Genomic DNA, 14,189 nt, shown 5'->3' on the forward strand with positions numbered 1-14,189 from the left:
TCCTTCAAGACAGAGAAGGTCTCCATCACCGGGCGAGCTCCCTCAGGCCCTTCTGGGTCAGCGCCTTCTTAGAGGCAACTACTGTTCTGATTTCCATTATCCCATGGTTCTGTGTTACTCTTACCTGGGCCAGAATTTCATATAAATGGAATAATGCACTGTATGCCCCCTTGTTTCTGTTTTGCTCATTATAATAGTTTTGAGATTCATCCTTATTGATTATCTATATTACCCATTTATTCTCTATAGTTTGTATGCATAATTGCATATTGTATGCATACTCCACAATTTGTGCACTTTCCACTTGATGGATGTTTTATTTGCTTCCAGGTTAGGGTTCTTACAAATAAGGTGCCATATATGTTCTTATATGTTATTTTATGGATGTTTTATCCATTACTCTTGGGTATTTACCCAAGAGTAGATTTCCAAAGCGTTCCTATCATTTGCATTTGTGTGAGAGTCCCAGCCCTTGGCTTTGGATTTTTACTTTGAGCCAGTCTAGTGACACATAGTCCTAGACCATTTTTCAAGTGTTTATTGTTCAGTCACATATCTTTGAAGTATCTATTCAAATATTTGCCCAATTTAATTCTTCATCTTTCTTTATTAATCTGTAGGCGTCCTTTATATAGCCTGAATCTTTGTCGGATGTATGCCTTAGGGACATTTTCTCACAGTCCGTGGCCTGGCCTTTTACTTTTTTCTTGGTGTGTTTTGGTGAGTATATGTTTTCAGTTTTAGTAGAGTCTAATTTACTACATATTTCTTCTGTACTTAAGGCTTTCTATATCGGACCTAAAAAGTGTCTAACCCAGTGTCACAAACACAGGCTCACGTATTTTCTTTAGATGCTTTATAGTGTTTAGCTTTTATGTTGAGATTTCAAAGTCTTTTCAAATAAATTTTTGTGTGTGGTGTACTTTAGACTTTGTGTTTTTTTTTTTTTTATTGGAGCGTAGATAGCCTGTCATTCTAGAATCATTTGTTGAAAAGACTTTCCCTCTTTGAATTGCTTTGGTGCCTTGTTAAATATCAATTGAACATGTATTCTGGGGTCTGTTTATGAAGTCTTTATTTTTTCCCATTATCTATTTAGCTATCTTGATTCCAGTCACGTACTGTCTGGAGAGGCAGCTTTATAATGACCTTTAAAATGCAGCAATGTTAGTCCTCCAACTTTGTTCTTTCAAAAGAGTGCTTTGGATATTTCCGGTCTTTTGATTTTCCAAATACATTTTAGAATGAAAATGCCAATTTCCACAAGAGAGCATCTTAGGGATTTGTTGGACATTATGTTGAAACCACAGACAGTCTGGGAAGAATGAACATTATAACATCACTGAGTCTTCTGGTCCATGAACATGGTACATCTCTCTCCACTTGTATTGTTTCCTTTCATTTCCCTCAGCAGTGCTTTTTCAATGTCTTGCACATCTTTTCATAAACTTATTTCATGTTTTTGATGTTACTGGAAATGCCTCTTAAAAATGGTCTTTTCTAGTTATTCCTTCCGACTACATAGACAGGTGATTTTTGCATATTGACATTGTATCTTGAGGGTTTGCTATATTCACTTATTAATTCTAGCAGTTTTTTCTTCGTAGATGTTTTAGATTCTTTTTACGTACCTAATTCTGTCATGTGTGATTAGAGAAAGTTCTACTACATCCCCCCCCCCCCAATCTTTCTGTGTTTCTATTTCTTATCTTTAATACGTTGCTCAGGACACCCAGTATAATGACAAGTAGGAGTGTTGACACAATTTCCAATCTTAGAGTGAATGCATTAAGTCTTTTATCATTAAATCTGATGTTAGCTGTGCGTTTTTAAAACATATGCTTTTCCGGTGGCTCAGTTGGTTAAGTGTCCAACTTTTGGTTTCAGCTCAGGCCATGATCTCCCGGTTCATGAGTTCAAGCCCTGCATCAGGCTCTGCGCTGACAGGGCGGAGCCTGCTTGTTATTATCTTGCTCCCTCTCTCTCTGCTCCTCCCTTGCTCACTCTCTCTGTCTCTCAAAATCAATAAGTAAACTTTAAAAAATTAAGAAAATAAAATATATATACTTTTTATCAGATAGAGAAAGTTTTCTTCTAATACCAGTTTTCTGGGCGTTTTGCCATTTAGTGAATGAAGTAATTCACCTTAAGAAGAATAACACCTAAGTTTTCTTTGCATAAAAATGGATAGTTTTACTGTAACTGAAAACATTTGCATTTAGGGTATAATGTTACTAAAACATCTAAAGGAGTTACTGAGTATTATTTCTAGTATTTTCTTAAAAAATTTTTTTTAATGTTTATTTATTTTTGACAGAGAGAGAGAGAGATAGAGCATGAGTGGGGGAGGGAAAGAGAGGGAGACACAGAATCCGCAGCAGGCTCCAGGCTCCGAGCTGTCAGCCCAGAGCCCGACGCGGGGCTCGAACTCACAGACCGCGAGATCGTGACCTGAGCCGAAGTCGGACACTCAACCGACTGAGCCACCCAGGCGCCCCTCTAGTATTTTAAATAGTCCCTCAATTTTGAAAGACGCCTTATCCTTCTTTCTACATACACTCATATATTATTCCATTAGCTCCTCTGACCATCTCAGGAGGCAGTTAGACTGGTGTGATACTACGTGGCAAGCGATTCCATCATTTACATGACTTCCCTAAAGCCATGGGCCAGGTCGGACGAAGCAGTCTTGACTCTGTTTCTTCATATCTTATTCAGTCTTCTCTACTTCACATCATGCAACCTGCCATATTTTGGGGAGGATTGCCAGAGATTTAAGTAACGATGCTGACTTTGAAAATTAAATTTTCCTCATTGTTTCTTCCTTTATAGAACTAAATGAGAGTAAATGGAAAATAGAATCTGTCAGTATAAAGTGGATATGAATTAATGCAAATACAATAAGCAAGAGCCATTAGGGTAATGTATAGGCACACTTTCAATACCTGCAAATCGTTTCTGAAGAACCCTTATGGCGTTGGCTGCTGTTGAATAGCAAATTTATGTGATTCTTTAATATGAGGTGTGTCTGGGAAAACAGAATGTTCCAAGAGCAGATTATCATGTGGATAAAGGGACACAGGGTCCTTTACAAAGAACAACCATAACCATCCAACGACCCACCATCTGGGCATCACTCGCCCCCACGACACAAACAATGGAAACCCTGTTGTGGAGAATTTGGGACCTGGAGTGGCGTCCTTGCAAACTGTGCTGACAGCTAAGGGTGGAACTGAGGAAACTCGGAATCAAGAAGTTTCCAGCTGGAACCGCCTGTTGACCTGCTGGTGTTACAATTCTGCATCTGTGGTGGTGGGCACCCAATGGGCAACAGCTTCAAATATTTTGCTTTTTAGAAAGCTTCCCAGGATTCTGTGCCTGTCGAAAAGTAAGCAGCGAAACCCTAAATATTAACGTGAAACTCTTGGAAGGTGAGCTAGCCAAAACTTCCTGCTGCAGCCTGCATACCCATGAAATATGGCCGAACCCAAAGGTCTCTTGTCTGTCTGTTTTTTGGAATGGATGTAATTTCTTTAAATGCATTTGGGGCATCATCATACTAAAATCAAGTGGGGCGTACTTGATGAGATCATTAATTAAGTGCTTTTTTTTTTTTTCTTTAAGTTCAAAAATGTCCTGCAGCCATTTGTTATAATCTGACTTCCCTCTGGTCGTCAGATTATTTGAACACACTTTCAGACACATTATAAGTCACTGAAATCTATTGATGGTTTGGGAGATAAAATAATTTTAAAAGCTAGCTAATTGTTTTTAATCCAACCAAATCTGCAGAGGTAGTTTTCTAAAAGCACAGAGTGCTTATACGACTGTAGAAATAAAAATTTACAGAGACAAGTTGGCGTTGCACTCATGTTTCTACTTTAATATTTTCATGAAAAAGGACTGAGGCAGATTACCTGCGAAGTGCTAATTCCCTCTGAGGAATCTGCTCAGCACGGGGTGCGTGGCCCAGGAGGCCACGTGTCTGAGCCACCCACACACATTGGCAAGCACGTGGAGTCGGGCACAAATGCGCCTGTGTGGAACCGCACAAGCGTAGATGGGACGGATTGTGGAAGAGAGAGCGGTGCAGTCACCACGGTTATGTTGGGTCAAGTGGCTCACGGTATCAGCACGGCGTGCCACGAAGCCATGGCGAGAGGAGAGCCATCTAGAGTACCGAGAGCCAGTGGCCTGGATGAGAACGGACTCGACAAACTGAACGGAAGGCTGCTTGTTTGTGGAGGATGTTGAGCTTTGCCGGCATGACGGGTTGTATACGCCAGGTTGGAGGGTCGAGAGGCGTCTCCGTGACCAGACACAGAAAGTGCTGGATGGACGCGTGGCAGAAATAGCGCTCTCTCTTTCAATTCCTATCAGTCACCTGAGGCTTCTTTACGTATCACTGCTTGGAGGGTTAGGTAATTAGTAGGCTAATGTAAGGTGAACGTGGGCGTTAATGAAACTACTAGTTACAGAAAAGTCTAGGATTTCCCCATTCTGATGCTTGAATATGTGATTGAAAAACTCTACGTGGATGGTATTGAAAGTATCTAAATTTTCTTTGGGGCTGTGAGTCTAGTTCTTTATAGGACCTCTTATCTTTGTGTCTCTGTGCCCGGTGGGTTCTGTAAACCTTGTGCTCAACATTAATAATACTCCCAAGTTTGTGTAGAACCTATCACTTTGTAGGTGTTGTGCCGTTCGGTCACACAGTCCTCCTGGGAGGCAGGATGGGCCTAAATGAGGATTAGATTTTTGCTAAAGTTGGTCAGACAAGAGGTTGAGGGGCCGAGGAAAGCTGGGGGCCTGACTCCTACTCCTGAACCTGACCTTTTCCCTAATGACATCATCCTGGCTCAGAACAGCCATCCCATCCTGTCCCATCACCCCCACAGCTGCACTGGGAGTTTTCTATTCCCTTTCTTTCTTTCTTTCTTTCTTTCTTTCTTTCCTTCTTAACTTTATTTATTTTGAGAGGAAGAGAGAGAGAGCAGTGGAGAGGCAGAGAGAGAGAGAAAATTCCAAGCAGGCTCTGTGCTGACAGGATCGTCGGCACAGAGCCCGACCCAGGGCTCCAACTCATGAACCTGAGCCGAAGTCAAGCCGACGTTGGATGCTTAACCCACTGTGCCACCTGGGCACCTCCTTTCCTAATGCTTTATGGGGCCTCCCTCCATGTGTTTCCGGGCCTTCCTTGAAACCTATTTCTGTGGGGCCCTTTTAAAGCCCTGCTTCTGTGTCCCAATGTTTGAAAGTTTCTGGATTTGTGGTAAAATAAGCTTTGTTCCGTGTTTATCTCCACTTATAAGTGCTTCGTGCCCTTTATGAACAAAGGGTGTCTGTGTCGTCTCCCTGTGGCCCCAGCGTGAGCCGAGGTCAGGTCCCCTGGGGCTGGTGCTGCCTTAGGGAGGGAGAGCCACTTTCCAAAGCAGAAATCGAGTTTCTGTTTAGCCTCTGTTCCCAGGGGTTGTCATCGGTTTGTCTAAAGGCCTTCTTCCTTCATCATGGCCCTTAGCAATGGAACACAGAACTGCATTTCTCCAACAAGTTTGAATTCCCCACATGGAGCCAGACTTACCAAATAAAATTGCTTAATTTAACATTTCTAACTGACCAGGATGTTTATGCAACAAACACGAAATTTCTTCTGACTCAGCTATAATATCTTCTACATTTTACAACGTTCTTTGGCAAATTATAAGAGATTGTTGACTTAATCTTACTTTGCTTGTGATGAACCTTCAAATGTGAAATAAAATACTCCGAAGGGACATTTTGAGAATTTCCCAGAACCATTTCTATAGATACAGAATGTCCTTGGATGGAGCTTGAGAAGTATTTTGTGCCCAAGTAATCACACCATAAATTCTGTTCACTAATAAAACTTCTGAAAAGGAACCAAGTGGACGCTCACAGTGAGCAGTGTGTTTTCCAGGGGTGCGTGCTGGGAATCAGCTCTTCTCCCAAGTGTGTGAGTCCTTGTAGTCACGGGCTAACTGCTCTGAGGGTTTCCTCTGAGAAGGTGTGGCTCTGCTGCACCTTCCCTGGTGACTTCTCATGGTCTCAAGTGACTCACGGGGCAATGCGGGCCACAAGTGCCAATCACTGCCCTTTTTTTTCTCGCCAGTTTCCAAGTTGTGGTTGGAGCGAAAGCTTCCTTATGATGACCGTGTGAGCATGGGTGGATTTTATTTATGGAGCTGTGTATTTGCTGAGCGAACTCTAGCGTATGCAGAAGAGGACAGAACTTACAGGGAACAGATTGAAATTTTACAGAACTGCGTGGTGGTGTTCTAAGAGATGCAGTGGCTGTGAGTTGTTGTCGTGGATTAGAGATGAATTACATCTTTAGAAATCACCCGCACCGCGTGGGTCGCCTCGCCGGCACCTGGAACGGTGCCTGACGGGATCTTCGGCCAGGTGCGTCGGGCACCCCGATCGTTGGAGTGTTATTGTTGAAATGAAAACCAAATGCCCGATCCTAATGTTGGGCTATTTTAGGATCAGAACATTGTTGCTTAAAGGACTTAATTTACAGCCAGAAAACTCTGATTCTGGGTAACTGGAGCCACAGGGGATTTATTGGAAATACTTGGAGGCCTCGAAGAGTGGGAGTTGCACAGCCAAGTGTTCCCCAGGGTCCCGGAGTGGGTTCCTGTGGTCTGGACAGTCCCGCGGAGACCTTCTTCCGGCCTCCTCTGTGTTCACGTGCCAGGGACACGGCACCCAAGTAGGCACGGCTGTGCCCGGGGCAGGAGTCTGCACCCTGGACTCGGGGCTGATCGGGCCACTTCTGTACTTGGCCCGGAGCGCTTGCCGCTGGGACCTTCTGGGTCCCAGGGTTTCTGTACCAGGACCGGAGCACTGGCTGTTGGGAACAGGAAGTGTGCTGTGCACCCAGAGACCAAGGTTTTCCTTCTGCCTCTTGCTCATGACCGTGATTTTGGCATCTACTGTGACATTGGAATGATCTATGGCCTCTGTGATCATCCTACAAAATGTCCACCTGGACAGATACGCTGATTGATGAAGCCGCAGTCGTGCTCATCCGGTTTCAGGGGTCTGCGTCCGGCCCAGGAGGCCACGGCAGGGAAAGCACTTTCTAGTGGGAACACAGAGGAGGGTCTGAAACGCAACACGTTAATGTTTTTTTCGAGGGGGTACACGGAAATTTGTACGGTTTTTAACAAGTCTCCTAGCATTTGGCAATACAGTCGGTAAAGGACAAGTCACGAAATTCCACACGGGAGGGTCCTCGTGTCGTCATTGGAGTGGCCAGAGGAGCTGCAACCTGGGTCCTTCTCTCACTGTTGGTACCAGAACCGCTTATCATCTGAAGAGCGGTTCCTAGGGGCGCCTGGGTGGCTCAGTCGGCTCAGCGGCCGACTTCGGCTCAGGTCACGATCTCACGGTCCATGAGTTCGAGCCCCGCGTCGGGCTCTGTGCTGACAGCTCAGAGCCTGGAACCTACTTCAGATTCTGTGTCTCCCTCTCTCTGACCCTCCCCCGTTCATGCTCTGTCTCTCTCTCTCTGTCTCAAAAATAAATAAACGTTAAAAAAAATTAAAAAGAAAAAGAGCAGTTCCTCGAGGGCCTGTTAGGTGCCAGGCCATCCCAGCTGACGCTTGGGAAGCACGGTCCTCGTGCTCTGCTCGTGCATCTAACCTCCTTCGTCCTCATGGGGCCCCCTGAGTTGGGTGCTGGTCCCCCACGGCACGTTCTTTCTCAGCTTCTCAGCGGTCCCACCTGCTCGATGTTACGTCGACAGTCGCAAAGTCCCTGTGAACTGCAGTCAGCTGGTTCCGAACAGACTAAAGCGTGGTTTATGGAAAATCGCTTCATAAGCAGGAAAGTGCTATAAAGATTTTATATCCACTCAAGGCATTGTTCTCTCCGTTTCCTTCCTTTGGAGAAATGCGAAGGCAAAAGAATGCCATTGCTCGATTCCACAGAGAAGCTCAGGCGGAGGACAGGTGTGCTCCCGGGGCTGTGGGCCTGGGGTCCCTCGGGGCAGCTCAGGGGGAGAGGGCCCACAGCCCTGGGGGGCCCGGAGCCGCCCTACCGTTAGCCACGTATGTGACCGGGGACACAGGGCTCTGTTCTCTGCAGTGATTCCGTGAGTGAGAGCCCGACCGGTCCCACCTCCGACACTTCTGTGATCGGCCTTGACCTCGAGCCTCCTGGGGTCAGGGGGTGAGTGGCCGGGTCTCTGCATGTCCACTCGAGGGGCTGAGTGGTCAGAGGCCACTCCCGGAGAAAGCCCACTGCGAAGACAAAGTGCAGACAAGCGCACACATTTGGAATTCTTTAAAATGGGGGAGGAGGGAGATTTAATTTGCCGGTGTTAATTTTTACCCTTTTGTGTTTAGGCCGGAATTATCCAGAACAGGAGTGTTTGGAATATGCTGACTGTTTCTAGATTGTATTTCAAACCGTGTGTGACTCTACAGCGAAGGATAAAGTGCTCCCCAGGTTTTACTTTGTTGGGCTCGAGTTCCTTACCCTCTGAGGATTATGGAGTAGACCGCACTCACCTTGTGGGGGTGCTGGAGTGCGGATAGCCCCGGGCAGTCGGCTTGCTTGCAGAGCTGTTTGTCCTCCGCATCTTCATTTAAGTTCGGGTTAGTTGACCCCCGGTGTGCGATATAGTGATTCAGCACCCGGGTCGCACCTGCTGCCCACCTCCCTCTGGTGGCCGTCAGTGTGTTCTCCCTAGTTGAGAGTCTGGTTCTTGGTTCTCCTGTCTCTCTCTCACCCCGTGTTCATTCTCTCTGTGTCTTAAATTCTACATGTGAGCGAAATCATCTGATAGTTGTCTTTCTCTGACTGACGTATTTTACGGAGCATAATACATCCTAACTCCATCCACGTTGTTACAAACGGAACGGAAAGATTCCATTCTTTTTTATGGCCGAGTAGTATTCCATTGTGTATATGTACCACATATTCCTTACCTGTTCATCCATCGATCGACACCTTGGGCTCTTTCCATCATTCGACGATTGTCGATAACGCCGCTATAAACATCCAAGGGCATGTATCCCTTTGAACTCGTGTTTTGGTATTCTTTGCATAAATACCTAGTAGTGTGGTTGCTGGATTGTAGGGTAGTTCTGTTTTTAACTTTTTTGAGGAACCTCCATACTGTTTTCCGGATGGCTTATTTATTTATTTATAAATATTTAATTATTTTGAGAGAGAGAGAGAGTGTGTGTGCATGAACAGGGGAGGGGCAGAGAGAGAGAGGGAGAGAGAGGGAATCCCAAGCAGGCTCCATACTTTGAGCCCAACGTGGGGCTCAAACTCACGAATTGTGAGATCATGAGCCGAAATCCAGAGTCGAACGGTTTACCTACCGAGCCCCCCTGGTGCCCCCAGGAGGCATATTGAAGTCAGTGTCAGACAGGGGGCGCGAGAACCACATCTGCCCGGAGGCCGGAGGGGTGCAGGCTGACAAACCGGTCAGACCTTGTGCTTCTGAGTTTGACGGGTCTGGATCTGAGCTCTGGGTCCGCCCCTTCCTAGCTTCCTAGCCGCGTGGCCTTCCCCCAGTGGCTTATCCGTGCCTCTGTTTTCTCATCTGCCAAATGGCTGCCTGAGAAAGCCCATGAAATGAATCAGGGCAGGTCTAGCCCTTGGAAAACCCTACGAGCAGCTGCTTGTTACATGAGTGGTGGATGCCGTGAGATTGTGCCTCTGTCACCGTTAACAGCAAGCATCTTCCACAGTCACCGGTGCCATCGTGTGCTGTGGACACGCCCTGTGGCTGTCGCAGCCGTGTGGCCCCAGGCCCGCCGTCTGCCGAGACTGGGTTCCTCAGTGCTCGGACATAGGCTGGGCTTGTGTACTTTCACGTCCTTTAAATAAAAGTTGGTGACAAAATTGAAAGAAGTAGCAACTAATCGATAATTATAGGTCCAGCACTGATTTGCAAAAAAAAACAACAAAGTAAGTTTGCAAATACTGACAAACGGCCTCAGTTTTTACAACCTGGGCTGAAACCTGGGTGGGGGACCCAGGCCGATGCTGCCGTCCGGACTGTCCTGCACCCGGAGCTGCCCCTCCTTTCACAGGTGGCTGCCGGTCACCTGCGCCCACCGTGCCTCCCTGAGCCCTGCTGACCCGGCCCCCCTCCGACTGGCCAGCCTCCGCCCCTGCCTCCCCGGCTTCCTGCAGCCCTCCGGTCGCACCCGCGGGCCCCGCGAGGGACCCGCTGCGCTCACGCCTCTGTCCTTTGTCCCCAGTGTCCTCCTGCGACCAGGAGCAGCAGTCGGCCCTGGAAGAGGCCAGGCAGCCCAAGAACGACAACGTGGTGATTCCGGAGTGCGCCCACGGCGGGCTCTACAAGCCGGTGCAGTGCCACCCGTCCACTGGCTACTGCTGGTGCGTCCTCGTGGACACCGGACGCCCCATCCCCGGCACGTCCACCAGGTAGCGCTGCGCCCGCGGGCCGGGAGGCGCGGGCGGGAGGCCAGGGAAGGCGCGCCTGCCGTGGGTGCCGCCGTCACGGGTGCCCGGCCCCAGACCTCGCTTTGCTGTCCGGACAGCGCCGTGGGGCCGCCGCGGACACGAATGGCTCCAGCCGTCGGCACCTGGAGCACGCTGCCCCTCCGACGGCCCCCGGGAGCTGCCAGCGCGCAGCGGGGAGCGGTGACGCCTGAGGCCTCCGGGCCCCGATTCCGGCCGGCTGCAGTCGGGGAAGCGGGCTCGGTATCCAGCAGGACACCAGCAGGTGTCCACGGCGGCTTCCCCTGCTCTGCCTGCGGCACGGGGAGCCCCGCGTTTTCTAAGCCGAAAGAACCGATCGCCCCAAATGGCTTTCTTTTTTCTGTGTGTTTTTTCCAAATGGCTTTCCTTAGCATAAAATCAAGACAGTGTGCTAAAAGCGAGCTCAGCAAGAGCTGTTCAAGGGTCTGAGATGCAAAAACATTTACTCCCTCGTATTGTGTGTGAGTTTGATCCAGGCGGTTTCGTCATCGCGCCCGAAGCGCACGAACTGCTCGTGGAACTTGGATAGACACGAGTGAAGATGTGTTTGCAGTCCTTTGTTACGTGAATTGAGTTTGAATTTTCGTAGATTGATAAGAGAATTCACCAATGTACAAAAATATTTCAAAAGTCATCCAATTCGGCCGCTGGTTTCATATCTAGCACCTAGGCATGAGCGTTTTGACGCTTCCGGAATGATTTCCCCCAGTCTTTCAAGGGTGACCATGACACATTTAGGGGAGGAAGGCGGCCGAAGGACAGGCGACCAGCTCGCAAACGTCTGGTCGACGTGCAGTGCGCCCACACCTGGTCCCCGTCCGGGACAAGCAGGGGTCAAATTGGAAGAACACAGTAGAATTCAAGCCGGTTCTTGGTGGCCAGCGAGTCACCCGTTCTGGCCACACGCCTTCTGTGCCCGCCCAGAGCAGACCCCCGCCCAGGCCTGCAGGCCGGCGAGGGGGGTTCGGCGACTACACGGCTGCCGCAGGAGAGCGTCCACACAAGTGTGCCCTGCACGGCTTGAGAAGAACGTAAATCTGTTTAGGGTGTTGGCGTGAGTGCTATGTCTTGGTTCCCGTGCCCGTGTGTGTAGGGACTGTTTCCTAAGAAACCTTTCTCAGGAAGCAGTATTTCTGCCTTTAGAACTCAGGCTTGTTCACTGTGCATTTAGATTGGGGCCTTTGCTCCCCAGGCCAGGCCTTGTGCTGCTGCCCTGCTGGCCCCTCGGCCACACCTCCAGAAACGGGGGCCAGGCTCGCCGGGAGAGGCTTTGTTCACACTGGCCAACGGAAGTCCTTATGCTGTCGAAACCAGAACTGCTCGTATTGGCTCTGAGACGACCAGACCAGGGTTTACGGTGCCGTCCCTAGGGGACCTGTATGCATTTTTATCATAATCGGACAAGCAGTGTAGGAACCCCTCCTCCCTCCTGTCTGTCCTGATTTCTTTCTGCCCAGACTTTATCGTGGCTTCAAAAACTTCAGGGAGAACAGCATCAAGTTCTCATTTTCTCAGAATTTGCCTCCAGAAGGGAGTACCTCCCTCTTAGAACTTTGACTTCCAAGAAACAGCATTAAATTAAACCCAGTGAGGAAGACCCTTTGGATGCCCGCATTTCTGTCTCATCCCTCCACCCGCCCGTACATCCGTGCATCTGTCCATCCGTCTATCCTCCATCCGTGGACATAAACAGTGAGGGGCTACGTTTACCTCAGGTGAGAATCACAGAGATGAAGAAAGCCGCATTTCAGCTGATGCTATGATTTGGTGATGTCGCTGATGACACAGGATCTCCCAGGTCTTTACTTTGACATCCTCGCTGTGTTGTCTTTACCCTTGAATGGACTCTTCTCATGGTCATAAGATGGCTGCAGGCATCCGGGCATCTCATCCAGACACCACAGTGCTCAGAGGATACACAGCCCGTTTCTTTACCGGGAGTCCAAACAACCTTCCCGAAACGTTACCTAGCAAATTCAATTCATGGATTGTTGGCCAGAACTGGATCGCACGACCACGGGCAAACCAACCCATGACTGGCCTGAAAAATGGACCTGGTTTAGACTGATCTCTAGAGAGGCATGGATGTTGGGAAATCAAAATTATCCACCTTAAGGGATATCTGATAAGCTGCAGGCCAGCCTCACCCACATCTACGACTGGCTGTACTGTGACTGGGCAGGAAGCCTGCAGAAAGTCCTCTTCCTGTCGCATCGATGCTATTTTCTTACGGTTTTCTGAAACAAGCAGTTCCAGGGAGATACTTTGTAGTTTCGCTGTGTATTTGTGTAGATGGTGCACGTTTTTTCCCTCAGTTATCCTCTATATTTGCCGACAGGAAGAGTAATTTAAAGCTCCAAGACAGAGAGAAGGCACAGAAATAAAATGCGCCGTCGTGATAAGCCAGGTAGCTCCCTTTTCCTCGTCTCACCAGGCAAGGTAACGAAAACTCCCGGATGTTGGGGCCGGGGACAGTAGGAGTACGTGTTTGCCTGCCAGCGTGGAGAGTGGCTTCCGTCCAGCACAGAATTTCTGGTTCGGATGATCATCGGGGCGGAAACGGGATGGGCCACGCGCCGACGTGCCTCTTGGTTCTCCTGCCCTTCGGTGTCACAACTGGCATCTGGGCTGTAGCGTGGTGATTCCCGGTGGGCCGGGGCCCAGGCACCCGCGTGAGCCCACGCCCTGCGTGGTCCAGTGGGATCTGGGAGGAGAGGGGCGGGTTCCAGCCGGCCCCTGCTTCGTAGTGGGGAGAGCTGAGTGGGCCATCCGATTATCCCACTAAGCGTGGATCGGGCTGGTGGCCAGCTTCTACGTTAGCTCCCAGAGCAGAGCCAGGTCTCTTTCGCTTTCCTGATGGCCGATGAAGCATTCACCCATCTGCCATTAGACTTCAGGCTGTTCTTTTCTTTTCTTTTTTTTTTTTAATATTCATTTATTTTGGGGAGACAGAGTGCAAGCAGGGGAGGGGCAGAGAGAGGGAGACACAGAATCCGAAGCGGGCTCCGGGCTCCGGGCTGTCAGCACAGAACCTGACGCGGGGCTCGAACTCACGAAGCGTAGGATCGTGACCTGAGCCAACGTCGGACGCTTACCTGACTGAGCCACCCAGGGGCCCCAGGCTTCAGGCTGTTCTTACCTCGCAGTAGGGCAGCCCCCCCATTCCCAACCCCAGAGCCCGACTCTGTCACTGGCCAAGTGCACGCGAAATCACCCTTCTCCCCAGCGGACAGCCTGGTATCTGACGGGCAAGCAGACAGTCGAGAGATGCTCATTTTTACTTCGCACAAGCGAGCGAAACGCTACTGAAAAGGATGTGAGGGGCGTAAACACTGAATTTGAGATTTGTTTTTACTGGAGACTTCAAAGGCGTTAATTCTGTTCCTTGAGATCGCCATTTCCGCAAGTTACGGCGTGTCACCATCCTCTTAAAAGAGGCAGAATGCTGTCGTGTCAATATACATGTTTGAATCCACACGTGTAGGATTCTTAAGAGCTCTCCAGTGAAACCTGGAACCAAGCCGGAAGGACGAGCGTGGCTGGCTTCCAGGCCGCTTCAAAGAAAGGCTCGGAGCGGGGGACTGCCACGCGGAGGCTCCGCACAGAGTCCACGTCATGGGTTAGCCTCTGACCCCACAGAGCGGCCCGTGGCTGTCCCCGAGGGGCACCCCCCAATACTCCCGCAAACAGGACGTGCC

At 49.2% G+C, this 14,189-nt stretch overlaps 1 protein-coding gene across 4 annotated transcripts in view; it reads left to right on the forward strand.

The window, feature by feature from the left end:
• The window catches only part of SMOC2 (SPARC related modular calcium binding 2), a 165,702-nt gene that overhangs the window by 105,370 nt on the left and 46,143 nt on the right, over positions 1-14,189 (forward strand). For all 4 annotated transcript variants that reach the window (XM_047859996.1, XM_047859997.1, XM_047859998.1 and 1 more), the window contains exon 8: positions 10,248-10,434. In XM_047859996.1, coding sequence (XP_047715952.1) covers positions 10,248-10,434 — 187 coding nt within the window. The remainder of the gene's footprint in view (positions 1-10,247; positions 10,435-14,189) is intronic.

This window comes from Prionailurus viverrinus, chromosome B2, assembly GCF_022837055.1.
Source record: "Prionailurus viverrinus isolate Anna chromosome B2, UM_Priviv_1.0, whole genome shotgun sequence".
In the NCBI taxonomy this organism is placed as follows: domain Eukaryota; kingdom Metazoa; phylum Chordata; class Mammalia; order Carnivora; family Felidae; genus Prionailurus; species Prionailurus viverrinus.